Source organism: Rhipicephalus microplus, chromosome 5 (genome assembly GCF_043290135.1).
Source record: "Rhipicephalus microplus isolate Deutch F79 chromosome 5, USDA_Rmic, whole genome shotgun sequence".
In the NCBI taxonomy this organism is placed as follows: domain Eukaryota; kingdom Metazoa; phylum Arthropoda; class Arachnida; order Ixodida; family Ixodidae; genus Rhipicephalus; species Rhipicephalus microplus.
Genome location: NC_134704.1, coordinates 76,192,249 through 76,219,753, shown reverse-complemented (window position 1 = coordinate 76,219,753; position 27,505 = coordinate 76,192,249). Strand labels below are relative to the sequence as shown.

The 27,505-nt window shown below is 45.5% G+C and overlaps 1 protein-coding gene across 1 annotated transcript in view; it reads right to left on the bottom strand.

The window, feature by feature from the left end:
• The window catches only part of LOC119174401 (metabotropic glutamate receptor 5-like), a 165,052-nt gene that overhangs the window by 38,274 nt on the left and 99,273 nt on the right, over positions 1 to 27,505 (bottom strand). The window contains exon 5 of the mRNA XM_075895697.1: positions 7,263 to 7,509. Coding sequence (XP_075751812.1) covers positions 7,263 to 7,509 — 247 coding nt within the window. The remainder of the gene's footprint in view (positions 1 to 7,262; positions 7,510 to 27,505) is intronic.

The following is a 27,505-nucleotide window of genomic DNA, read 5'->3' as shown; positions in this document are numbered from 1 at the left end:
AAAAGCAAAGCATCGTCACACATGATTCGCGAGACAGTACATACTAAATCAAGCGCGTAGACGCATTAAGGTAACTAGATAACTACCTGACTGGAATGGATGAACGCTCGGGTATTGCGTAAATAAAAAAGACGTGAGAATGGCCGTCTGCTCCGGTCATAACTTATGAGCAGCCGACACGTGCGCAGTAGTTGTTCCGCTGTCGTGAATTCTTTAGAGAGAAAGGCTGCCCTTCCAACCTTGTGCGTTGATTCGCTTTTTTCTTTGTTGACCATCGCTTCCGCGAACGTTCCCAGCTGTCCAGTAATGTGACGATCACGCACGCTCGAGGCACATTTCCTGTGCACAGCTGTGGCCAGCGGCGACAGCACGCAGGGTATCTAAATTGCAACTTTACTGTTCATCCCTACAGCGACCGTGCATGAAGATTCGAAGCACGCAACAGGAAACACCTGTAGCGTGGCGCGGTTACGGAGCAGAGAGATGTGAGAAACGATGAGCACGTAACCTGACATGACGCAGATCTTCGCTGCACAACACAGATGATGATGGATGAATGAGATTTGAGGTTTTGATTGATATGTGGGGTTTAACGTCCCAAAACCACTGTATGATTATGAGAGACGCCGTAGTGGAGGGCTCCGGAAATTTAGACCACCTGGGGTTCTTTAACGTGCACCCAAATCTGAGCACACGGGCCTACAACATTTCCGCCTCCATGAGATTTGAGGTTGTGAGGGACCAAGAATATTACCACCATTACTCCGCTGTACTGCTATATAGTCATATATATTATAGTAATTTGATACCTTGTGACTTCGTTTTACATGCGCTTGCAAAATAATTGAATGACAAACGCAAAGATGATCGCAATGTGGAAGAAGAAACTAACAGAGACCTCAAGAAAACAAACGAAAGAACGAATGTAACGTAGGGTAGAGTTCGTTGTTGTCGGTGTTGGCAGCTAGGAAAGTATTGGGAGGGGGTTGTAGGTGGGCATCGAAGAAAGGGTGTAAGTAATATCGTGTAAGCAAGGGAAGCACGTGAGACTCAGTGAGCTCAGACGAGGAGGAGTTCCCGGAAATATCGTCCTATATGGCACATATTGAAAATATTCTACTACAGTGCATGCACGCACGCACACACACACACACACGCACAAACTCGCTCTCTCACCCTTATCTCAGCTTTTCGACCAAACAAACATGCTCCGAGGGCACATGCGAAGCTTGGTCAGGAGGACTCGTGGACGGCTGCACTCGCGGAAAGCGACGAGGCTACACAGTAAGGCTGGCTAGCGATTTATTTGCGTTTCGTTGGTTTGTGTGTACTGACGCTGACGTCTCAGCGCCGAAGAAGAATTCAGTCGCGAAGTCTGTCGATAGGAATGCGAGAGATCAAGGCTTTTCAATTTAAAGAAAGAATCGAAGATCACACATCGCAGACGCACAAAGCATGTGTCAGGGAGGATGTAATGAAAAAGAAATGGAAGCAAAAATATATCAGAAAATAGACGAGATCTTTTCTGCAGCAGTAGGTTTAGGTAAATAGAACCTATACTCTATAATTTATAGCCAAGTTTCTTGGCAAAAAGAGATGCAAACGTCAAGTCGATTCCCTGTCTCTATCTCCTCCACCATCCCAGGCTCTAGAAAGTCGGCATGTTTCGATAAATTTCCTGAGTGGAATATATATATATATATATATATATATATATATATATATATATATATATATATATATATATATATATATATATATTCTTTGTTTCTCCTTTCATGTTGCCTGATGCCTTGCTTCGGAGGCATGCATTGTTCGTTGAGGAGCCGAGAGTTTCTTCAGTTTCAAAAAAGATCGCTTCAAAACACGACACACGCTTTACGACTAGTGAGAACGCGTAGTAATGACGTGCAATTCTTGTTAACTTTTTTTTTCCGAAGATAAGCCCAGCTGCTTTCCACAAGCGGTAGATCACAGCGTCTTCTTATCTGCTTTGTAACTTGCTATCCAATGGGTTGCGTTTTCTGACTCGGGGACTGGGGAAGTGGGGATCATTAACGCGACAGTTGGTACCAGCTTACCGGTAACTGCTTTTGCGCAACGGTAGAAAACCATAGCTGTGGAAGCCCTAAAAGGCTCTACGAAAAACGTTTCTATTTTGCCATTTGTTTACGATGAGACAGATGGTGGCGCACATTAAAGCACAACGACTTTCAAAACTCCAGTTTGGCCACCCATCCATATTCGTCCGAAATATTCATTACTGGAATGTCAGACATTATCAAAGCTTTCATCACGAACAGCTCAAACTGGGAAAACTCTAAAGAGCATTACGGGTCGCAACACATCCTCTATGACTGGCCTTGCCTTAGTTGCGGAAGTAGCAGACTCTGACATCAGCTTTGGCAACGCATCAAGGTGGGCATTGTGGTGCTAGCTATATTCTTGGCCCCGCACATGGCCTCACAACACTAAAAACAGTTACAGGGCTGTTTTATGGAAGTTGCGGGGCGTTCAGACTAGACATGATGCTTTAGAGAGGCTACCGGTTTATATAACTGCAGCATGTACTTGGACAATGCGTATAAAAATGAATCACAACATGCCTCCTACAATGCCTGCCCGCCCGCCATAATACGACACTGATGTGCACACGCAGACGAAAAGTCGAGCAGGCGCCGTAGGCGACAGAATAGCGCTTACCTGTTTCTACGTGTGTATCCTGGTTCTCTTTATATATCTCCCACTCTAATACTTGCTGCAGTTATGGGATACCAACTCGCCTGATCAGCAAATCCGATATGCCCCTTGATGACATCCGGTTTTGTTCACCGATGTACCATAATTACATCGGCGGTTAAAAAGAGCTTTAGAAAATAGCCCACTGATTTTCTACACTTTCTTTCACTTACTTGGCAAAATACATTCAAATAAATGTTCTTTTGCGCTACTTAGAAAAATGTGAGAGATTTTCTTGAACTGTACGCACGTTCCTTTTATCTGAAAAACTAATAAGAGATATTTCTAGCCCTAAACAGAATCTGAAAACGTGCTTTCAGTTTCGACTTAGGAGCTGGTAAATGAGGTGACCGGTAGTTTTCTGGGGTCGCTGGTGCCCACTGAGGCATGTTCCCTCCATGCAGGTGTCCTCCCGCGTCGGGTTTATCACGTCATTGTCGTGCGCTCTGCGGCCCGTAACTTTCAGACTCACGCTAGTCTTTGCTTTCGATTTGTTTTGGCGCTTCGGTAGCAATGGATTCCAATACCAGTTTTTTCTTACAAAGTTTCTTCTTTGGAAAAGAAACTGGCGCACTGCCAATGAGGCCTCTTGCAGTCTGAGCAGTACTCGCGAAATCGAAATTGGGAAATTAAAGTAATAACCGAAAAACCGAATGAGAACCTTGTTGAAGTACTCCAAGAAATTGGAGAGGTAGTTGGCGAGACTATAACCCCTGAGGACATTGACGTTTGCCACAAGGTTCGAACAAAGCAGGTTGGTCAAACCAATATAATTGTTCAATTTCAGCGGAGGGACAAACGTGATCAACTGCTTCAGAACTCGCGCAAGAAAAGGCTAACAAATGCCACCTGCTGAGTCTCCTGTGTTCGTGGTGGCGTTGCGATTTTAATTTCTTTAAATGGTTACGATATTCTTCGAGAATATAGCGTCGCTACCGAAGATTACGAAGTTATATACATTAAAAAAGAAAAAAAACAGTGTTTGCGGTCTTATATCGACACCCTAATGCCGCCCCTCTGCCTTCTTTCAGTTTTTAGACAATCTGCTGTTATTTGTAAATGAATATGGCTACCTACTTACACTTGGTCGGGACTTTAATATCGACATGACGACCAGTACGGCAGCTACTACACAGTTTTTGTCAATTCCGGAGTGCAATGACTTCTACAGTGTAATCAAAGCACCAACACGTGTAACCGCTACGACGTCATCGTTACTAGACACTTTCATAATAAACTCGACTATCGATAATTCAAAATCTGGAATCATAAGCCATGACATCAGTGATCACATGCCCATATATCTTTTCCCCGAACGAAAGACGTCAACTAAAAGCACGTTTACTAGTAATGCAACGTACCGCAAGGTATCGGCTCAGTCACTTGATAAATTCCGAGAAGCTGTGCGCGAAACAGACTGGACTGGCATATTTTCCATTAGGGATACCAATGAGCCATGTAACAAGTTCATGAACAAACTGAAAATGCTTTACTTTAAATCATTTCCAATTCAATGCTACCGAAATTAAAAGCCATCGCGCAAGCCCTGGATTGCGAAAGAATTCATAAGACAAATCAACAAAAGAAAATAAACTTTACCAGTGTTTCCCGGAGTCAAAGGACTTGTAAATGTGGAAAGAATATAAACAATTTCGACATAAATTGAACAAAAAAAGAAAAGGCAAAAATGACTACTACACGCGCATATTTAATAATGATTGTATGCGCCGAAATAACAATGTAAGGGAAAAAATAAACGATACACTAAATCGCAGGCTATCCACTGCACGAATAGATACACTGAATATCGATGGTATTTCTATAGGCGGCACAGAACTTGCGGATTTATTCAATGATTTCTTTGTGAAAGTGGGATGTGTAGATCACGGCATTCAGCCCACACTGCATCAAACCTCGTTAAGGGAGTCTATATTTCTAAAGCCTTCTAACACTTCTGAGGTGATTGCAACATTTCCGTGTCTGAAAAATAGCCGCGGTAAGGATATGGACGATTTAGAAATCAGACCAATTAATTATGCCATAGACCTTCTCGCTCCTATTATAACGCACATTTTTAACGCATCTTTGTCGACTGGAGTTTTCCCTCGCAATATGCAAGTAGCCCGAGTAATAGTTTTACATAAAGGGGGTGATAAAATCAATATTGGCAACTGTAGATCAGTTTCTATTCTTCCTATATTATCGAAGGGCCTCGAAAAATCTATAAACGTCCGTATTGATAATTTTTCGCAGAAACATAACTTGCTAACCGAGTGTCAGCACGGTTTTCGAAAAAGACGGTCTACGGAAAGTGCATTAAATATACAAAAGGATCTTATTCTTCAAAAACATTGAAAAAAAGCTTCTAACGTTAGGGTTATACTTAGACTTTAGCAAAGCATTTGATAGAGTCAACCACCAACTGTTGCTTACGAAACTAGAAAGGTATGGCTTCCGAGGAATAACACTTAAACTTATCCGATCTTATTTAAAAAGTCGACATCAATTTGTTGAAATAATGAAAATAGGTCACAAACGAAACCTCTAACAGCGGGTGTGCCTTAAGGTAGCATCCTTGGCCCAATATTTTTTTCTTTATTACAGTAATGATATCGTAGAAATTAGTGATATGTGTAAGGTTGTCGCTTGTGCAGATGACTGCTCAATTTTCTTTACAGGAAAAGACTTAGAAGAAATATTGCCTATAGCTAGCACTGTCTGTAACAAAATTCAACGCTGGTCAAAGGCAAACTACTTGATTCTTAATGAAGCCAAAACAAAATGTGTCATTTTTCGTGCCCAAGGAAGTTCTACTTCATTACCAGATAACATTGTTCTGGGTCCATATAAGATTACCTTTACGTCCTCTACGAAAACACTCGGAGTTATATTCGCCGAGCATATGTCCTGGAATGCTCATGTTGACAATGTGTGTACGAAAGTGCGAAAAGTTATTGGTATTTTAAATCGCTATCGAAATATATTGCCCTATAAAATTAAGCGCCTCATTCATCATGCTCTCTTTCACTCACACCTCACTTATTGCTCACTCATATGAAGAAACACCACCGCACAAAATATTCAGATGACGGAAACACTTTAAAAGAAGGCAGTTCGAGCTATTGCGAATGTTTCTTTCTCCGAACATACGGAAGAGATTTTCGGCAAATTAAAATAATAAAAGCTGGTGATATTTGGAAACTGAAAACTCTATAATGCTACAAGAGTGCTATGCTAGGAAAGCTAGATTCATTTTAACCCTCGCTGATCTAATAGAAAACAAAAGTACATATTCATTTTGCCGTCAGGCCCCATGGCAAATTCCTTTTTCTCGTACAAATTATGGACAACAGCGCCTTTGTCATACACTGCCTTCCCTACTTAACCATTTAAACAGACAAAGTGTTGATGTGTTACCGCTAAACAAAACTAAAATGTTGGACCTGTTCCTGTAACGGCTCTTTAACATAGGATTAGAAAAAAAAATCCCACCGGTTGTTGATAGCATGCTGCTGTTATAGTTATTTTCTACGTTATAAAAAAAGTGTTTTCGGTTGTACTTTGTAGTTGCTGTATAGTTTTTAATTTATACATTTCTCTTCCTTCATCGCAATGTTTATTTTATATTCAGTTGAAATGTTATAATTGCTTTAATGCTTTATACTTTGTATCATGCTTTCTTCTACTGCTTTGAAACAAACTTCACCACTGTCTGCCTGGGGGACCGGAGCTTTGTCAAGCCGAAGAACTATCGGTTTTTTTTTCCAGTTCTCCCTTTTTCACCTTTGTATGAAATGATGAAAATAAAAGATTTTGATTTGATTGATTTGACGTCTGGTTAACGTCAATAGTGATTAGGTGCCATGCGCGGAAGTTGATTTATGTAGCAGTGTCGAGAGCCAGCATACTCGTGAGCATCAGCGCCTCATATCAGCTTCTGGTGTTGCTAATACGCATGTCCCAGTTGGCATCGTCGGACATATGCAAACAACTGGTTATATAAACATCTGCAACTCTTCAGCATATGTCTGTGCGCACAACAATTGTACATATATTTAACGTCATTTCATGGCATGTCGCTCAATAAAAACTTTTAACATAGTCGCTTTCTATCTGCATGCTTCGCATAATGTCGATTCCCAAGTACGTGGGATCCGCCGAATTTTTTTATACTCTTTCTTTCTGTCTTAGTCACGAATATATTGCATACGCTTGGTTAATCTAAGCATGCCTTACACGTTTTTGTGCGTACGTGCATATATACACATGTAAAGTAAAAAAAAATTCTGGGGGAGGGGGGGGGGTCGTTTGAACGTTCCTACCGTTCCCCGTCCCCCGCCGAACAAGTGACTCTCTTGAAAAATTGTAACAGCGCAACAAAACACCCATTGGTCGCCTTCGTCCGCAATGACGTCTTGGACGAAATTCTAACATGGTTACTGCCGACATGAGTCCACGGTCGAAGCATGATTCGAGGAGTTATTGTCCGCTGCAGGAGTTACTGCTATCATTATAGTGCTCACCTGCCGAAGAAGATGTATTTCCCGGCGACCTTGAGCCTGGCGGTGGCGTTGATAAGCGCTTGCACGGTGAAACCTTCGCAGAAGCAGACCACCACTTTGGCTGTGCCAAACTTGTCGATGCTGCGCACCACCGCATTGTAGTCCTCGTCGTCCGCGTCCGTTGGAATGGCGTGCGAGTTGGCCACACAGATGCCGGCGTCTTTGGCACGACTGGTGAACTCGTCGATGCCGTTGTAGCCGTAGTTGCCTGCGATAGAACAAGGTGCAAGGCATAATGTCATCGTAGTGAACTTTGCAAATGAAAAGCGTCATGTACAGAAACGTCTGTCCTGTTCTGTCCATTCCGCTCCTGTAGCGTCATTTCCTGCCCTGTCTTATGTTTTTTTTTTCTGCAATGCTTTTCCCTGCATGCTTTTCAACCAATGGTCCTAGTAATTTTTGAAACGAGGAAAGGCGTATAATAAAACTTGCTTGTAAGTTTTTTTCTCTTTTTTGTCGTAATAATGAAGCCTGCTTGAGTGAGTCATGTAAGATATGTCACTTCATCCGCAATTATTATGCGCTATTCTAATTATAACATTTAGAAATAAGTTAATACTACGTGTAATGCCGCTTACTCGTTTTCTCTGTAATATATATTTTTGCTCGTGATGTTCCTAACACAATAGAACAATGAACACGTGAGAAAACGTTCCAATGAAAATTCTGAGTGGTAACTGTTAGACTTATGAAACTCTATGAAACAAAAACGTCCGCAGAGCAAGGATGTTCACAAATTATTATGTTTCACAGCTACTTAAAAAATAAAAAACAGGTTGTGGAAGAATGCATGTTTTATAGTGTTGCGTTATTGAGAATTTCTTTACGCATTTCTAACTATCCCAGAACTTTACCTATGTGCACCGCATGAACATGTCCATCGCAGTGATACGGCAGCTACGTTGCTCGGCTGTTGACGCGATGGTTTGGGGGTCAATTACGCGTTTGTATTTCGATGGAACCGAAATGCTCAACACCCTTGCAATGCGCGGTGTCTTTGCACCTTAGGGAACACCACGCGATTTGAATTGCCGGAGCCTTCCACTACGGTATGTTACGTAATGATACTGTTTTTCTGGCGTGTGAAAGTCTCACAAATTTTTATTATCTGCATACGCATAAACTGACTCGCCGTATCTGAATACTGCACTGAAAACAGACCCTTTTTCTGACGACGTTGCCTTGTCGTTTCGGTGTCACGCACAGAAACACCCTACGACACTCTTCCTAAAGCGGCGCCTGCATTACCTCTGAAAGTGAAAACGAGCGCACATATCACCGGCACACAAACAGTGCAGCCACCGGCGAAATAACAAACTCCGATAGAAGAGCGCATCAGTGCGCGCAATAGAGTACAGCAATCGCTCGATGTCACATTGTGCAGTGCGTGTAGCGCACGCACGCTTTTCCTATATACCTCTCTGGTTGCATCTACAACTCAGAAGCACCCGATGAAACGCACCGCTTTGATTTGTGGGCTGACTGGTGAGGAGGAAGATGCTGCAGACGTTGTCACCAAAGCGGAATGGAGGCGAAAGCGTTCGGCCACCGTATATTTCCTCGCCCTACTTCCCGTCTCCACCTCACTTCTCTTTTCTTCTTCTTTTTTTATCGAGTTTTGACGTTGATAGGAGCTATGCTGACGCTTGTTTTTTCGCAGCTTTATGTGCCATCCCCATCCCACCTTCCTCGGCTTTTCTGAGCACGTATCGCCGGTTGGCTCCGGGCCAGAAAATACCGCCACCGTCGCTCCATTAAACGATTCCCCGCTTTTCCTTGTTTTTCTTTTCTATGACTGCGCTGCAGCGCTTTGGCAGGAGGTGTATGTTTGCTGTGTTAGACTAGCGGCCTGCTGACGTTTTATGTTGTCCCTACCATCGCCGTGTCTTTTTGGATAGCGTGTCATTATGGCATGATTCGACAGCAGAATCCCCTTTTTCATTAAACAAAGAAAAAAAACTCGGCAGTTTTCTGAATTAGAACCAGAGTACACGGCGTCTGAGATGTTGGCGAATATAAAACCAAAACGAAACAGTCATGTATATTAAAACTCTAGAACATGGCGCTTATAATGATCTGTGTGCCCTGGCTGCTGCCTTCCGTTTTTTTTTTCATTTCAACTCTGTAGAGTGAAGTAGACTTGTTTGATATTCATGCTCAATTTAGATATTTGTCGCCCCCCCCCCCTCTGTCACACTATAAAGTTTCGTCGTGAATGTATCTTTTCTCTTACTTTCCACGAATCACACGTGTTCTCGTTATCTCACGCGTTTTGGAAATGTCAGGGACAACGCCAAGTTCTGATTCTCAAATACACACTCTGCCATTGACTGTCTGAATTTATGTTTATTTGCGCCTCGTCGGTCGCGATGTTTATAGATAATGCATTTCAACTCGTTCGCATCTTGAAACTTCCGGTGAAAACGAAAAGATGACATTAATGTGTATCATCAAAATAAGTCACAATGGTGAAAACTAAATTCTTTTTAGTCACACAATCAGTGAATCACATGACTGAATCACAATTACGTTCAGTGTATCGGTGACCACCTAGTTACTCCAAGAATTAGAAGAGGTTGAGATGTAGCAAGGAGAGGAAGGGGGGTTAACTATACGCATGCCCAGCTTGCTACCTTTCACAGAGGGAACAAATGAAGGGGCGAATAGAGAAATGAAAGAAAACAGAAGGATTGGCAGAATCACGCGCACACTTGGAGGAGCATATCGGGTCTACAGGCGGTGGCAGAGGCCTGTTGACTGATTATTTTCGGAGCACTTTCATTGCCTCCTGTGGCTGCCAGGCATATATGTCCAAGATTTTAGAACTTTGGTTGAAGAAAACGGTTTCGAGTTCAGTTATCCGAGAATCATATGAAGTGAGAATGAGTGAGGGTCATAGAAAGCGCCGCTGCACATGACGTGTCCAATTGTGTGTTTCATTGCGCAGGAATCACACAAGAGCTTCACATCAGAACGAGAAATTTGCTATGGCAGTTGCAGCATTAACAAAAGATCAAACTGGTGTAGATAACACCTTATCAAGTTATGAGACCGCCAAAAAGCGTGCACAGATGTTTGAGCCCGGAAGTGTAGTTTTCTTGGCACGTACGTCGTTGACGGAGGTATCAAAACAACTCGGGTTCCTTTAAGTGCTAATTGGGCTGCTTCGTCGCCTAATTGATTACTAGAAATATGTTTATGTCCTGGTAGCCATTATTCCATCTTTTCTCTCAAACTTGATGGTAACTGTTTCTTTTTTATTTGATGCATATACAGCCCTTACAGAAACAAGCTCTGTAGCAGTATATGTCGTTACGTGCGATAATTTAAACTTTATTCTCATCACTGCAGTCGGTATTATATTATCACCTGCCTGGTGAGTTGATTGGCGAGACCAACCCATCAGCACAGATCCGCCATCGGTTCGAGTAGGTCTCATGTAACAGCAGCGCCACCTTTTATAATGCTATCTTGAAATGTTAGCTATATCCCTGGAATTTCAGGAACATGACTTAAACCGTGGTTTTTTCAATGCTCTGCTTGGCTTAGCTGATTGGGATCGAAAGTGTGCGGCTAACTTACATTCTCAGAGCAGAATTTCAGCAGTCATTCCGATGAAAAAGGTTCACTTGATCAACTTCGTTAACAATTGCACGAAGGATGCAGAGAACTCACACATCCAAGTACAGAATTATACGTTATCGACAAAATGAGGTTCCGGAAAAGGCGAAGAAATGAAGCCTGGATAAGTGAAAGATAGGCAGACAGAAAGTCGTGAAAAATTGTGGGAAAGAGGTGCAGTTTCCCGTACGAGACGGCCCCAGCCGTCCCTGCAGCGACAAAAAGAAACCCGCGAAGTGGCGGCCCGAGTCGACAGGCGGTGGCGACGGCGAGTGTCGCTAAAGTCCTTCTTCTACAGGCGCCTCCAACTCGAGGGGATAATGGAGTTCGGTCGTGAACAATGTCCAGAAAGACATGCCGTGAAAAAGTGGCGGCGGAATCGAGCGTCACCTAAAAACGCAGAAGGCCGCTGGACAAAAGAGCTGAACAAAGACTGGACAGAATACTCGGAAGTACGCTACGATGACGCCTGCGTGCGACACTCGCCAAGCAAAGAGATCAAGAATGAGAAACGGAACGAAAAACAGAAAAAGCAAAAACGAAGTAACACTTATGCAGGGAATTTCGGAAGCGTTAAGACAAACGCTCGTCGCACCACAGTGGTCTCTCCACTCCAGTCTATACTTCTTTTTCTTTAATCCCGAATGATGATCTTCCATCAAGGGAGGAGATAGTAGAACGGTTGTTATAGTTTTTTTACGTTGTACTTTCATTCTACGAATAAAAAAATAACTATCAAAGAACAATCAACGATACGGAAGTAAAACAAGTTTGAGTTGTTTTCTGTCTGGCTTATCTTCAAGTGCATCATTGGCGAAGCCAGGGAAGTTCAACATCTCCCCCTTCCTTTGAAATCTAATCGATTTTCAATGCGCATGCGTAGACTCGAACACATTCAAATTACCCGCCATGGTAGTCTAATGCTTATGGTGTTCGACTGTCGATCCAGAGGTCGTGGGATCGAATCCCGGTGACGGTGGCCGCATTTGTGGTGGAGCCGAGAATTTTTAAGGACCGCGTACTTAGCTTTAGGTGCACGCTAAAGATCACCAGATGGTCGACATTTCCGGAGCCCTTAAAAACGGCGCCTTTCATAGACGTTAACCCCCATCAATTACACATACCATATGAACACACGAATTTCCATGAAGGATGGTTCAATTTCCCACTCCGCTAGATAGAAAGCCTCGCTATATACATTCATAATGTGCAGAGCTCAAAAAATAGTAATATAGTAATAAAACCCTTGAGTGGTGGTGTTAGCGGAAACGAGCACACTGCGAATTCACCCCCATCCCCCTACTTTCATCATCTTTATCTCTCACCGAGATACAAATGAGCTCCGAGAACATCGTGCTTTCCGCGCGAATAGAAATAAATGCCGGATGAAAAGATAGGGGAGAAGTAGGTATAGAGAGGGGGTGGGGGCTGCTTTGTTGACACGGCGAAAATGTAGAGTGCGGGAAATTGGCGTCCTCACATGATGGTGTCGCCTAGTACGGTTCGTTATGCACGCTGGTATCTGCATGGCGATATCTCTCATAAAACGAGGGGAGCGCGCAAGAATACGACCCTCTCTTCGTACGCGCTTCCGGGAAACCACCTTCGCTGAGATCTCCTCATCTTCCTGCGGTATAGTATGCGCCGAGGAAGACGCTGCCCGTAGCAACACAACCGCCCTGCGAAAACACCGCCCCAGTCCTATAACTACGCGCCCAATAACGGTTCTTACTACGGGTGACCAAATCGACGACAGGCTTCCTCCTAAAAGAAAGAACCCCGTCAGCCCTCATATAAAGCTATAGGGGCTCTTCGGATAGTAGTGTGATATCCCGCTATCTTCTTGGCAGGAAAAAAAGTGTTATATACAAAGATTGACTGCTTCGTTTTCTATCGTATAGATGAAGTGGTCGGACACAACAGATGGCGCTTTGCATAAACAATCAGCCGTTTAACGTGCGTTACAGAGCCCGAGCATGCTACGACGTGCAAGTAAATGACATGCGCCGAGCTAGCGTGCTGGATTGAGGCGAGGGCTCACGCTGCTCTGAGCTTTGCGATCGGTCCGCCGGCTTTGGCATTATCAGAGCGTGTTAGTTTTTCCTTGAGGGCTAAGAATGCATACTGTCTATTCGGGAGGCAAGGTCAATGTGGTTGCATTTCTCGTATTTTCACGAACGTTCAAGAGATCGGGTAAGAGAGAAAGGGTCCGAGTTCAGTGAAAGGCATTGCAGTGTAGGAGAAGTTATTGTCCACGGTTTACATTTTTCACAGATTCGCTCGCGTAAGTCTTGCCTAATTGAATAAGACGGCGTCCTCCAGCGTGCTCTTGCACCGACGTACTATTCGTAACTTCCGCGACTTCTCAAGTAAAGCCACAGTGAAGTAGGGAAGCAAGAGATGCGTTTCCGTACTCACAGAAGAGTTTGCATGGTTGGGAATTGCGGAAGCCTTAACCTTAACAAGATGTCATGAAAGGCTCAGAACAAAGGCAGGCGGGGGTCTGTAACTGACTAATGACCGAAATTATCCGCATATTCGTTCCCCGCTCTCTCTTCCTCGATCTCACGTTAAAGGTGGTTAAGCTGCGTCAAATCCTCAACCGCAAGTTATTAGAAAGCTTTATATAGTATAGCGGAAAACAGCAAAGGGAAGAATTTAGGAAGAAAGGAAGGAAGGAAGGAAGAAAGTTTAAGCGGAAAGACAGGGAGGTTAGCCAGTTCTTAGACCGGCTGGCTACCCTGTGCTGGGGAAAGGGGTGAGGGGAATGAAAGATGTTAAAAAAATGTTGCGAAGAGAGGGAGAAATTACAAAAAAAAATTGCGACAGAGGAAAGGCAACATCAAAGAGTATAAGACACTAAAGTCTGTCTCTCAGGCCAGTTGTCCGCAAAAAGCGCAGCAAAGCTTTCAAAGCCTTCTGGGCTGAGGATGGGCTCGGCCAATGACCCAGAATCCTTTGTTCCGACAAAGGCCGATCGTCTACTCTATCCAGAGCTGCAGTGAGTTCTTGTCTCTGCGCGTTGAAATGGGTGCACTCACACAGAAGGTGCGCGATGGTTTCTTCGCAACTGCAGTAAGTGCATGTGGGAGAGCTGGCCATCCCAATGAGATAAAAGTATGCGTTCGTGAAGGCCACTCCAAGCCACAGGCGGCATAGAAGAGTCTCCTCAGCTCGAGATATCTTTGGGGGAAGACGAAGCTGCAGATCGGGATCCAAGTTATGCAGGCACGCGTTTGTGAAGTCTGTTGAGTTCCACTGTACCAGTGTGAGGTCACGTGCAAGCGAACGAAGTCTTGTAGCTGCGTCGGTTCTTGAGAACGGGATGTCTATGTATTGAGTACCATCGTGTGCAGATCTAGCGGCCTCATCTGCGCGGTCATTGCCATATATACCGCAATGTCCTGGTATACACTGATACACTATGCTGGGCTGTTTTTCGATTGCTTGGTGATGAAGAAGCCTTATTTCAGCTACTAACTGTTCATTAGGTCCATGGCGAAAGGGTGACATAAGACATTGAAGAGATGCCTTCGAGTCCGAGAAGATAGACCAAATTTCCGAAGGTTCTTTCACTATAAACTCCAGAGCTGCACGTATGGCTGCAAGTTCTGCAGCTGTCGACGACGTCGAATGGGATGTCATGAATTTAATTGTGATGTGCCTCGCGGGAATAACCACCGCCCCTGCGGAGCTTACTTAAGACACCGAGCCATCCGTGTAAATGTGAAGGCGTCCATTGTGCTTCTCTTGCAGGAAAAGTAATGTGGCCTGTTTCAGGGCTAGATGCGACAAATTTTCTTATTTTGGATGCCAGGAATTGTAAGAAGGGCTTTGAGAGGGTGTAGGCACCATAATGGTATTGGCGGCTGTGCTGCATGCGTGAAGTGCAATGGAAGCACTGCGCAATGCTGAGCTACAGTTGCGCAGAACGCTGAGTGGGGCCTGGAAGTTCGAAGTGAGGCGAGGTGATGAGATGGAAGCCGAGCGAAATGTCCTATGTGCATTCTCAAAGCGTCTACGCGGATGCATGCGTTGACTGGATAATCACGCGCAATGATGACTGTCGCTGCTGCAGATGCGCATCTCGGGAGACCAAGGCATATTCTCAGGGCTTGGGCTTGGATCGACTGGAGGACGCGCAAGTTTGTTCTTCGGATCCCGCAAAGTACGGGTAAGCTGTATCGCATATAACCGAGGAACAGAACAGTGTAGAGTTGGAGCATTGCTCGTACCGATGCACCCCACGTTTTTCCAGCAAGAAACCTCAGTACGTGGGTGATCATGGTGAGTTTAGTTTTCATGTGGGCAATGTGAGGGCTCCCGGAGAGGTCGCGATCAACTATGACTCCGAGGAATCGGTGGGTCTTCACGTAGTTGATCGTGTGTCCGTTGATTTTAATAACATATGGGCTCCTAGCCTTATGCATGAATGCTATAAGCGAGCAATTCTCTGATGACAGCTCTAGCCCCCGTTCTTCCAGGTAGGCGGCTGCATTTCCGATGGAGGCGGAAATGTTGTAGGCCCGAGTGCTCAGATTTGGGTGCACGTCAAAGAACCCCAGGTGGTCTAAATTTCCGGAGCCCTCCACTACGGCGTCTTTCATAATCATATAGTGGTTTTGGGACGTTAAACCATATATATCAATCAATCGTTCTTCCAGGTACTTTGTCGCTATTGTAGCCACTCTCTGAAGCCGGGCACGCAAATGAAGGCGTGTTATGCCTGACGCCCAGATGCAGATGTCATCTGCATATATATTGATATTTGGACAGATTCTGGAAGTGCGTCAACCAGGCCGAGTAGGGCTAGATTGAAAAGTGTGGGGCTAAGAGCACCCCCTTGAGGCACACCTCGACGGTTGCAATGGTGCGTTGTTGTGCCGTTCTCTATATGTACAAAGAAAGTTTTGCCTTTCAGATAGCTGTGGATCCATTGGTAAACCCGACCCCCTAATTCAATATTTTCCATGACATCCAGAATGGCTTCATGTGATACGTTATCGTATGCACCTTTCACGTCCAAGAACAACGCCGCAGATAAACGTTTCAGTCTTTTTTTGATGCAGAACAGATGAGACCAGGTCTATAACGTTATCAATTGCGGACCACCCACGCCGAAAGCCCGTGATAGCATGAGGGTATACATTGTGGCGCTCCAGGTACCACTCTAGGCGAGTCAAAATCATCCTCTCCATCACTTTCCCGAAACAGCTGGTAAGCGCGATGGGGCGATAAGAGGTCAAGTGCAGATGAGATTTACCTGGTTTAAGCACAGGGACGAGGTGGCTGGATTTCCATGAATGAGGGATAAATCCGCTGCTCCACGAGTCGTTGTACACGGATAGAAGGGCCCGCCGAGCTGCTTCTCCTAGGTTGCAAAGAGCCATGTACGTGATCCCATCCGGACCAGGCGATAAAGATCGTTTGCATGCCGTAAAGGACGCTTGTAGTTCCTCTAGAGAGAAAAAGGTGTCCATTCTTGAATCTCTGGAAACTGGAGCGTTTTCTAGGTGGCGCGTGGTGCACGCGGACGCATGACCGGCAACTTTCATGCAAACATCTTCCGCTACTTCAATTTCGGTGCGCCTTGGTGGAGAGAAAGACACTTGAAGGGGCGATGTTGATGTGGCGATGTTCGTAGGCCACGAAAAATCCTCCATGTCTGCGTCAAAGGCTTGTCTGGATCCAAAGATTCGCACAGATATTTCCAGCGAAAGGGTTGAAGTGAAATGATTCACCGCTGATTTTTTTCTGTAGGCGCCTTGCCTCCTTCAAGTCGTGAATGGACTTAGTGCGCCTATATCTTCTTTCTGCGCGACGACGGATCGCTCTGAGTCGTTCCAATTCCGCTTGATGTTGACAATATTCTGAAGTATATTGAATATGACAGGTCGCTTCTTGAGTAGCACCTCTGATCATATCCTCGAGAGTATCAAGAGGACGCGCTTTATTTTCTTGACGCCTTTTTTCCGTCAGTGACCTGAACTTTGTCCATTCGATGCGAGTCGAAGTGTCGTAGTTTGGCGATTTTTCTAGGCCCTTGATCTTCAAATAAGTTGGTATGTGGTCGCTTCCATGACTTTCATAGTCTGCGAACCACTTTACCTTTCCAATTAGGCTTCGTGACACAAATGTCAAGTCAAGGCAGCTGCTGTATGTCGTTCCCCGTAGAAACGTTGGGCTTCTGTCTTTTACACAAAGCAGCTGCTGCTCCAGAGCAAAGGAGAATACTTGCCTTCCGCGACTGTCTGTCTTCTGACTTCCCCATAGTGAGTGGTGAGCGTTGAAATCTCCGGTGATGATCCATGGTCCAGGTGTGGCTGTTAACAGTTCACGTAGTCTTTCAGGTTCAAAACGGTTTGAAGGTGATATATATGCGCCTACAAGCGTGAAATTGAGGTCTCTACGTTTAACTGTCAAGCAGACGTACTGGTTGTCGTCGTGAGGTGCTACACGGTGCTCGATATAGGTAAGGTTGCATCTGATATATACAATGACTTTACTCTGTTCGTTGCAGGTAGCGGACTTGAAGGCTTCGTACCTGGATAGTCGTATTGCATTGTGTAGCCTTGGCTCACAGATAACAATAATTGGAAACTGCTTTTTAAACACAAATTGTTGGATATCAGAAATGCGGGGCTTGAGGCCTCAGGCATTCCACTGAAATATCGGAGCTCCTTTGACCTCTTTACGAAAGGCTTGCAGAGGCAGAGCCATGGTGCCTTTCCAGACTTGATAGCACCGGCTTCAGCGCATCAACTAACTTAAGTGCACTCTTTGCAGCCGGACTGTCAATGCTAGTGAGAAGCATACGAATGGTATTCATAAGGGCCTTTACCATGGCTACGATTTCTTTGTCGCGACTATCACCGCATTCTAGTTCCGAAGTCATTGTAGACGAGCGATGCGGTGGCTCGAACGGTGGGTCTATCGCTGCCAGCGCTGGCCATGCTTCAGGAGAGCCGGTGATGCTCTTGTCTTGCTTGGAGGATTTGTTGTCGGCGTGTCTGGACGCTTGAGGTGGTACGCCGGCGGTCGTTTGGTGAGGTTCAATCCTTGCTTCAGCACTGGGTCTCCTCAGGGACCTCCGGTGACGAGGCCGACGGCGTCGTACTTCGGCAGCGGCCTCCCTGTGAGTTGAGCCATCCCGGACCAATTGCCTCAACACTTGCATTTCCTTTTTCATAATTGGGCAATCTTTTGACGATGCTTCGTGAGGGCTATGACAGTTTCGACACTTTCGAAGTTCTGCCGGGCAAGCGTCTACGCTATTTGATTCTAAGCATAGCGAGCACACAGCCAGGTTTGTACAAGCAGCACTGACATGTCCCAATCTATAAAATTTCCGGCATTGAAGGGGCTTCGGTAGAAAGGGTCGCACTGTGTGTCGAAAATGGCCGACCTTGACTTGCGATGGAAGGCTGTCACCCTTGAACACGAGCTTCACAGCTTCACGCAGCGTGATTTTCCAAGGCGACGAGCTTGCAGTATAGTAAGTTCTGCAGACACCGGTTTGATGAGAGCAGCAAAGTCACTTTCGCTGATGGAAATGTCGACGTCGTAAATGACGCCTGCCGTAGAGTTGCGGCCATCAGGTATATATGAGCGAACATTGATATTATCCAACATCTTGACGTTGCTCAGCACTTCCAATGTGCTTCGTTGAGTGACGTCTACGGCGAGGATATTCTTACGGCCATTGATCCGCACGTCCGCGATCTCTCCCTGGGTGAGTTCCTCAAGAAACCTAAACGTGACTTGACGATTGAGCCGGTTGAGACTATGAGCCACATCGACCGGCACAAACAGAATTGTGTGTATCGAGGGCTCTCGCGTCGTCGTCACATTCTTACTTGTTGTTGGAGACGGCATCACTAGTCTTCTTTTTCGCTGCCGCCTTGTCACAGGCACGAAGTCGCCTTCATCGGAGCTCTCGTCGCTGGCCGTAGAGTAAATCAGCGTGTCTTCGCTGTCGGCATCACTCGGGTGGCCCGTACGCTTTCTCGTGGTAGCTGCGGACGACGTCGATGGTTGCGGTGGAAGCCCAGGCGAATCCACGTCCATCGCCGCAGTCACTGGAACGGTGTCTTCCACAGAGTCGCAGAAAAACTTTGAAAAATTACAGATAGTGACAGCAGTGTTCTACGCCAGAATCACTTCGTCGTCGTCCTCTCAGAAGAACTTAGCTTTAGCGTTAGCGTTACGTGCTCTACACCAAGCATGTGCAGAACGTTACGTAGCCTGCACCCATATACGTATTAACGCTATTTCTGATATACGGCATTCGGCACTAACGCACGCAACAGATCCCGTACGTAAGGCATGGTGGCGGTGCCTGTTGAACTGAGATTCATTCACTTCGAATCTTTATAGTCGTCAACCTGCACTGTTAAATTTCTCCATTTCCAGACGCTTGTCGTGCTTCATTTAGTTGGAGTAAAAAGGTTTCGCCAGTTGTAAATTACCGATAAAAGAGCTATGTTTTTTAGATACGCAGCGAATTTCGGGTACAGAAGGCTTAGTCAAACTTATTTAGAAAGTTCGCCCTCGTTTTTGGTAGCCGCGCAAAAATGGCCACTGCATTCATTCGCTTGTTTCCATGTTTAGGCAAATTCGGCTGCAAACCAAGCTGAGGCAGATAATAGGGGTCTCAAGGAATACCCGATTACGGCATACGTCGAGAGAAAACGATGTGTTTGAGGCCGTCAGACGTAATACTGAACCAAACGCGGCACGGTGACGCTTGAATGGTGACTTCGGGTCAGTTCGATTTAGTGGCACACTTGAGGTTTTTGTAATGCATATGGTGTTTTAAATACAAAACATTTGTTAGCGAGCATCGGCGACTTTGAGCGTATCTATCTAGCCACCTACTACTTTTAGCTCTCCTGGCTGTTTCAATAACGGTATCAATACGAAACTTGGTATGGCATAACATGACTGTATTACCAGCATAACTGACTAGTCATAACATCAAAATCATGACATGTATATGACGAATGTCATGATTTATATTTATTGTCTTGCTTCTCTTGTGGTGGTTTCCTTCACGTGACATGTTGCAAAACTGGTATGGTGTGACATGACTGCATGGCAAACACAAGCGACATACCCTAACATGAAATTCATTGGATGCGTGTCATGTAACAATATCACTACATGCCATGCTCATGATCCACTCGCGGCCGTTTCGCTAGCTTCATATATAACAAATTTGGAATTACAGGACGTGAATGGTTGACGAAGGTGACTGGTGCAAACATGATAATCATGAGAGGCGTGTCATGTAACAAGATGATTACATGCCACGGTTATGATGACTTCGCGGCGGTTACGCTAACTTCACTTATACCAAATATGGTATTACGGGGCGTGAATGGATAACGAAGGTATGTGACTGGTGCAAGCATGATAATTATGAGATGCGTGTCATGTAAAACTTGACTACACGCTACGCTCATAGCACGCTTGCGGCCGTTTCGCTAGCTCCCGATATACCAATTTAGCATCAGGTGATGTGAATAGATGACGAAGGTAAATGACACGTCCAAAGACGATAACCATGATAGGGAACTTATGTACCGCATATTTCACCTTCACCTCGTAACGTTGTAATGATTTTAAAGTGACATATCAGCCTTCCTCATTCGTGCTTCGCATATGATGCATTCCCCCTGTACGTGGGATCTGCCAATTTTTTATAACTTCATCGCGCCGCAGCTGCTTGCATTTGCGTTAGTGGGAGTACCTTCCGCTGTACTAAAAGGCCACCAGTTGACAGGAAGCGTGTTCTGTTTTAGCGTTAGCGCTGAGACGCACGCTAACGCTAGCATAAGTGTCTTCCGATATACCAAAACTCTCTAACAGCGTGTTTTAATTTGTTAGTGTCGAAGCACTAACGCTGAATCAAACTGCAGCGTCAACGAAACAACAGCCGTCAACGTTAGATGCATGCCAGGAAATATACGCTTGATGAATCAACTTTTGGTAGACTTCATTTTTGGGGTCTCCCTTATCTCAGAATAAAGTTCGATGCAATACTCTAGTTTACAAATTGGTGTGTTTGCGCCAGCGTAGCCATTGCACGCGTTCATAAAAGCTTTTCCGTTGTTTCATTTTGACTTCAGCCACATTAAGGCAAGCGCCAATCAAAACAAGCTTATACACGGGAAATTAGCGCTTGTTAAGCTTAACTGGAGAAAGCTCGAATTGGAAAGAAATGGTTGCTTCAAGCCCAACTCTAAGACCTGTTGTTCCGTTCTGGTCGGAGGACTGCAAATGAAAAAAAGTTTGACAGATCCTCCGTACCTGGGAATTGACGTTATGCAAAGCACGTGGAGGGAAATAGACCTTGTTGCAATTTTTCTTATTGAGCAACACGTCAAGAAATGACGCTGATTGTGTTTACAAATGTTTCACGCACAGACACATGTTGAAGAGTTTCAGATGTTTATATAACTAGTAGTTTGCACTTGCACAACAATGACAGCTGGAACATGCGTATTAGCAACACCAGAAGCTGATACCAAGTGCTGATGCTTGCGCAATGCTAACCCTGGACAGTACTACATAAATTAACTTCAGCGCACGGCACCTAACCACAATTAACGTTAACCCGACATGACGGCTGTATGAAAGGAGTACATTTGTAATGTTTGTCAAATTGGGTACGCACCGCTGCAACCATTATTCACATTTCACGAAGATTAACGTCTTTTTGAAAAGTAGTTTCGAGACCGGGCGTATATCTCTGTGGTAAAATGCTTCATTGCCATGCTGAATGCTTGGGTTCAATTCCAGCTGAGACCCTGACATTTGTTCTTTGCAATCGTTGGGTTAACGCTACCGACGTCGGGTATTTCTTAACGCTCGCACGTTAAAATTGCTCATGTGTGCTCTCATCAATCCTGAGTAGATACTAAGTGTCTATCAATTGTGTCACATACCAGCGGCACATACTCGCCCGTGGGTATGTGCCACTCTCTGGAGGGAAGTGTTTCACGACGTACGCGACGTCATTGTGACAATATTCATGTCTTGACCAGCGCTTCATATTCAACATACCATCATACCCTCCCATACCAACTTTGGTTCACGCCAAGTCAAGGGGGTGACTACAAGAGCATCCAAACGTAAGTGGATAGATAGATAGATAGATAGATAGATAGATAGATAGATAGATAGATAGATAGATAGATAGATAGATAGATAGATAGATAGATAGATAGATAGATAGATAGATAGATAGATAGATAGATAGATAGATACGCTCAATGTCGCTGAAGTTCGCTAAGAAATGCTTCGCATTTAAAAAAGAAATACATTCAACTGTTCGTTTACTACGTCTGGCATCACGTATTCGCACTGCGCGGTTTCGTGAGAGCCACTCAAAAGAAAATAATGACTTCTTCTACCATATTCACGGAAACGCAAAGCGAGTAAAATTAGTGTATAGAGAAGAAAGGGAGGATAAAAGTAACGGTGCGTACCAAATAACGTGTTTGCCAACGTTCATCTTGGAAAACATGCAAAAAAAGTGTGCGTAAAATAGACCATGCTAGACCAGACATGTGTGGAGTACCAAGCACACATCGCCAAGATGTCTTACCAGGAGAGAAATGAACATAGTGATGTCGGACAGAATAGAAGCATCGCGCCTGCCCTCACTTTCTTTCCTTGCAAACATAGGTTTCATACGCGAACGGTTTTCATTGCAGTCGGAGTAGGAAGGCGATAAAAAAAGAGGAAGAAGAAGACGAAGACGAAGTGGCAACATTTTCTGAGAATGGGAGGATTTTGGTGAATCTGTTCGGGTAGAAGGGTATCGGGGGTGAGATGAGTGCAAAGTTTTGCGGGAACACCGAATACATCCAGAAGACGGCGCTGCCTGCTACGCAGCCAACAAGCCAACGAAAATGGCGACACCAAACCGAATCAGGCAACAAACACTGGGCGCGCATCGTCATCTGCTTTGGAGGTCGTGGAGCACGGAAGACGTGACGCTGTGCCACGTAGGGGTTGAAGATGACCTCACATCTTGCGAAGGTATACGCTATACGTGATGAAATGGCGTGATGCAAGGAAAGGAACAAAAGACAAAACTGGCAGGAAAAACGAGCAGCGTTGAGAGGCAGCTGTGATTTGGCCGTGCGGTTGCGACAGAACGATAAACACGCGAAAGAAAGTAAGGACACGTATGCTCGGTAAATGGGCAGTGGAAGGCAGGAACAAAAGACTTCGTCTTATCCGGACATGCAGAACTATTTTCTGACGCGTATGTATACTCGTAAACTTCACAATGCGATGGCCTGTTTTCTCCTTGTTCTTTTACCACAGCCGATACGGAACAAGATCAGAAAAAAAAGGAAGTCGGTAAATTCTGCAAGCTCCTTCAATATTCTTCAATATTCTCCTTCAATATTCTTGAGAGTAGCGGTGTCTCCTTTAGAAGAGCCGAAAGTAGAAGTATGGAAAAGGAAGAAATAAAAGCCTGCGAAAGTGAGGGGACGCCGAACAGAAAGCACGGGTCGTATTTTGTTCGCTCGAATCGGAAGTCGCGGCCACCAAGGAAATCTCGCACTTGCTCCTGAAGCAAGGTCGCTGCAAGCGATCGAAGGCGTTCGTAAAGACACGTGTCTCGAACATTGCGCGCTCGACTTACATTACAAGTACACAGTAGCCTGGCGACAGGCCTCGCCGCTGTTCAACGCCGGAATAAGGAGAAGCAAGCAGCTTAATCCAGTGTCCGCACCTTGATAAAACAAAACACTAGGAATTCCAAGGCTTCCTTCTATTGTAAATATCTCAACTTTCTGGGCTGCCCACAAGTCAGAGGAGCTAGGAACTGTTTCCAAACTATTCCGCTGTTCCTTCAGTTTTTTTCTTCGCAAATTCCCTTTTCATTTGACCACCTCTACATTTTCCCTCTTTACCTACCTACCTACATACCTAGTTATGTTAACCGACCTACCTACCAGTTGAATCTTTTCCCTGTTAGCCTGCCTGCCTGCTTGCTGCCTTAACTTTGTTCAGCTCTTTTGTCCAGCGGCCTTCTGCGTTTTTAGGTGACGCTCCATTCCTTGTCTTGCCTGCCTGAATCTATCTATCTATCTATCTATCTATCTATCTATCTATCTATCTATCTATCTATCTATCTATCTATCTATCTATCTGTCTCTCTGTCTGTCTGTCTGTCTGTCTGTCTGTCTGTCTGTCTGTCTGTCTGTCTATCTATCTATCTATCTATCTATCTATCTATCTGTCTGTCTGTCTGTCTGTCTGTCTGTCTGTCTGTCTGTCTATCTATCTATCTATCTCTCTAAGTATCTATCTATCTATCTATCTATCTATCTATCTATCTATCTATCTATCTATCTATCTATCTATCTATCTATCTATCTATCTATCTATCTATCTATGAACATCAGTTGTTGCAGGTGAAACATCTACGTTGTCAATCTTTAAAGCATAATACATCCTGCAGTGTGGTCAAACAAAACCTTTTGCACTGACGTTACCAACGCTGACATCCCTGTCAAAATGAAAGGACGCGAAATAAGCAACTTATTTTACCCGAAAAACGCTCATCAAACACACATATCAAACAAGCATGAAAAAGAAACCGTCGCGCATGGTTATAATGTATTCCCATCTACAAATCAGATTAAACGACGCAAATGCCCACTTTGGCGTTTACTTTCAGCAGTATGCAAGAAATAAATGCAACGTTCGCTGGCACATCTTACAATCAAGCTTTTGAATTTATAGCGAATTCATGAGAGAGAATGAAAAAAAATTCATGAGAGAAGATGAAAGAAAGGCAATGAAGGTTAACCATAGCTGAGTCTGGTAGACTACCTTGCACTGGGAAGAGGGTAAGGGGAATAAAAGTTAGAGAGAGAGAGAAAGAGAAATGTCCCTCATGTCATCGAAAAAACGACAGTTACGTGCTTAACATCACATACGGTGAGTCACACCCGCGTCTTAATCAATTGAGGGCATTCGTTGCATTAGTTTGTATGCGTGGTTACATGCACCCAAAATCTTGCCGATGGTGAAGCCATGATGGTGCCACTTGCGTTCTCAAGCAGCAGACTTCTGAAGGCTTGCGAGAACTGGAGTCATGGTGTCAAACAGTTGCACCACCCTTTGAGCTGTCGGTGTCTGCATCTTGCTCAGCAGCACGCGCGTAGCGCTGACCAGGGTGCTGACCATGGCGATAAGTTGTCCTTCGTCCGTCAAGTTATAAGGTACCGATTAAGCGTCTCTCATTGCCGAAGTCTGATTCTTCTCTTCAGGCACATGTATCTTTGGGAGTTCGGGCCAAGCGTCACCTGCACTGCTGGTAGAGGCATCGTTTTCCTTTCAAACGGCTGGGTTCTGACTGGGCAATAAGGATGAAGCGTCAGCTCCACTGCTAGCAGAAGCGCCTTTGTTATTAGAACCAACAGCGCTTGGCCAGAGTGGGAGAGGTGGAGGTGGCTTTGGGCGTGCTTCGCGAGGCGACAAGGTTATGACGGCGTTGGTGCAGCGCCAGCGACGGGACCGTCGTCGCGTAATGGATGCAGCTGCTTCTCGGTGTGAGATGCCATCTCTGGCCCTTTTCTTCAGTATTGTTAGCTCCTTTCGAATAAAAAGACAGTCCTTCGAAGAGGCATCATGTGGCCCATTGCAGTTTGAGCACTTCAGAGTCGTGGCCTGGCACGTGTCCTTGTTGTGGTGCCCAGCGCATCGGGAACAGATAGTGGAGTTCTTGCACACTGTTGCGAAAGACGGACCGATCCCGCCGAAGCCACCACTGTTGCGAAAGACGGCGACGCCAACACGGCCCCGAAGGCGCCACTGCTTTCAACTCCGCCGGGAAGGTCACCAGCCATTTGGTAGCGTATGTTTCTCAGCCCGCGACTGCTTCTGCGCGGAGCTGATAAGACGAGCGGACGAGACGACGGTGAGTTAAACAAGGTTTATGTACAGCATATATACAGAGGCGTTACAATTTCGGCACTGGGGCCGACAGAGACTCGAAGAGCCGAGCTCTCCTCTCTAATACATAGGTCAACTTTTCGCCTAAGACCGCCGACTCACACACATGTCGGCTCTCCGACATGGGGACTCTTCTCTCGTAGGACCGCCGATCGCGACACACCGCAGGGCTTCTTTTATTTGCACCGGGTCCAACCAAAATGTCCAATCAGAAGCGCCGCTGGTTGTCAGGGCAGATTCCTCCAATGGGGTCGCCGCGCCATGCGTCAGACCACCAGACACGAGGACGCCGGCTCGCTGTCACGTGCGCAGCTGACTCAATGCACGTGGGCCAGAGAAGCGCCGCGCGTGTTCACGCCGTCGAGTTGATTGCACCAGGCAGACTGCGGGCTGGCCTTGACCCAGATTGCCTTTTTCAGAGGCACGGTCGTTTGACGAGGACTCGCTGGCATAACAGCACCCCCGCCGCCAGACAATGCACCGGAAAGACGAGCTGCTTCCACGGGGCTCGGATGTCAGGTGCGCTCGTTCGCCAGGTCCCTCCAGGTTCGCCTCCAGGGCCATGGGGAGAATACAGCTCCAGACAGTTCCGGGAACACGTCCCATTTTTGACGACGGATCCCAGCTCCACTGGCTTGTCGCCACAACTTGTCGACCAGCTTCACTCGTCTCTTCTGACCATCTTCGGTTTCAGCACTTGTCGATGGTTCTGCAACTTGCTAAGAACGGTTCGACAACAGACAACACACGACACACGCAAGTGCCCTCGGTCACCCGACAGAACACCAGACAAAGTATAGTACAACATATACCTATATTCGTGTCTATCGGAATTTTGTTCCCTCTACATCAAGAGGCACATGTGGGACACAAGACTCTTAAAATGACAACTCAAGATTTTTTTTTCCACGTACAACAACGTAACGAATTAGAATACCACAAAGTTGGCCCCTTGAGATCACTCTGAACGAGAGCGCTCAGCCCAGGTCGTGATGAGGTCAAACTTTTGCTCCGAATTGCCAGCGAGAAACCGAAAGGTTGAGAAGGTACTAGCTAGAACGCACTGCTCACTGCACCTTCATTAGCGTTTAGCTTTCCCTTTTTTTTGATAGCGAACGTCAAAGTTGCGCTGTGGAGCAACATGCTCCACCTCAGTAACCGGCCACTTTTAGGCGACGATACCTATGCGGCACCAAGAGCGGCTCACACTTTCGACGTTGCACAGGGGAACAACGATACGGCTTGCTACGGATTGACTCCTCACCGCTTAGCTCGATATCGTGTTCGATCACCCTCATGTTTCCGGGGCAGTCCAAAAACACGTCTTCAAACTCGGAACCAATCTTTCTCAGGTCCTTTTTCTCAGGTCCTCCTTCACTTAAGCTAGGCTCTAGGTTTATCTGCTCCCGGATTACTTTCGATCCCCCTTCAATCACCTCACTAGAACTAAAAAATTCTGCTTCCTCTTCTTTTGAAGCATTCAACAACAGATTTACGACCGCTTGATGTTGAGCGTTGGGTTTCATCAAGTTGTAAATTTTGTTCTGCCGCCTTCCTACTTGCACCTCATAATTTGTATCGCAAGGCTTCGATAATAC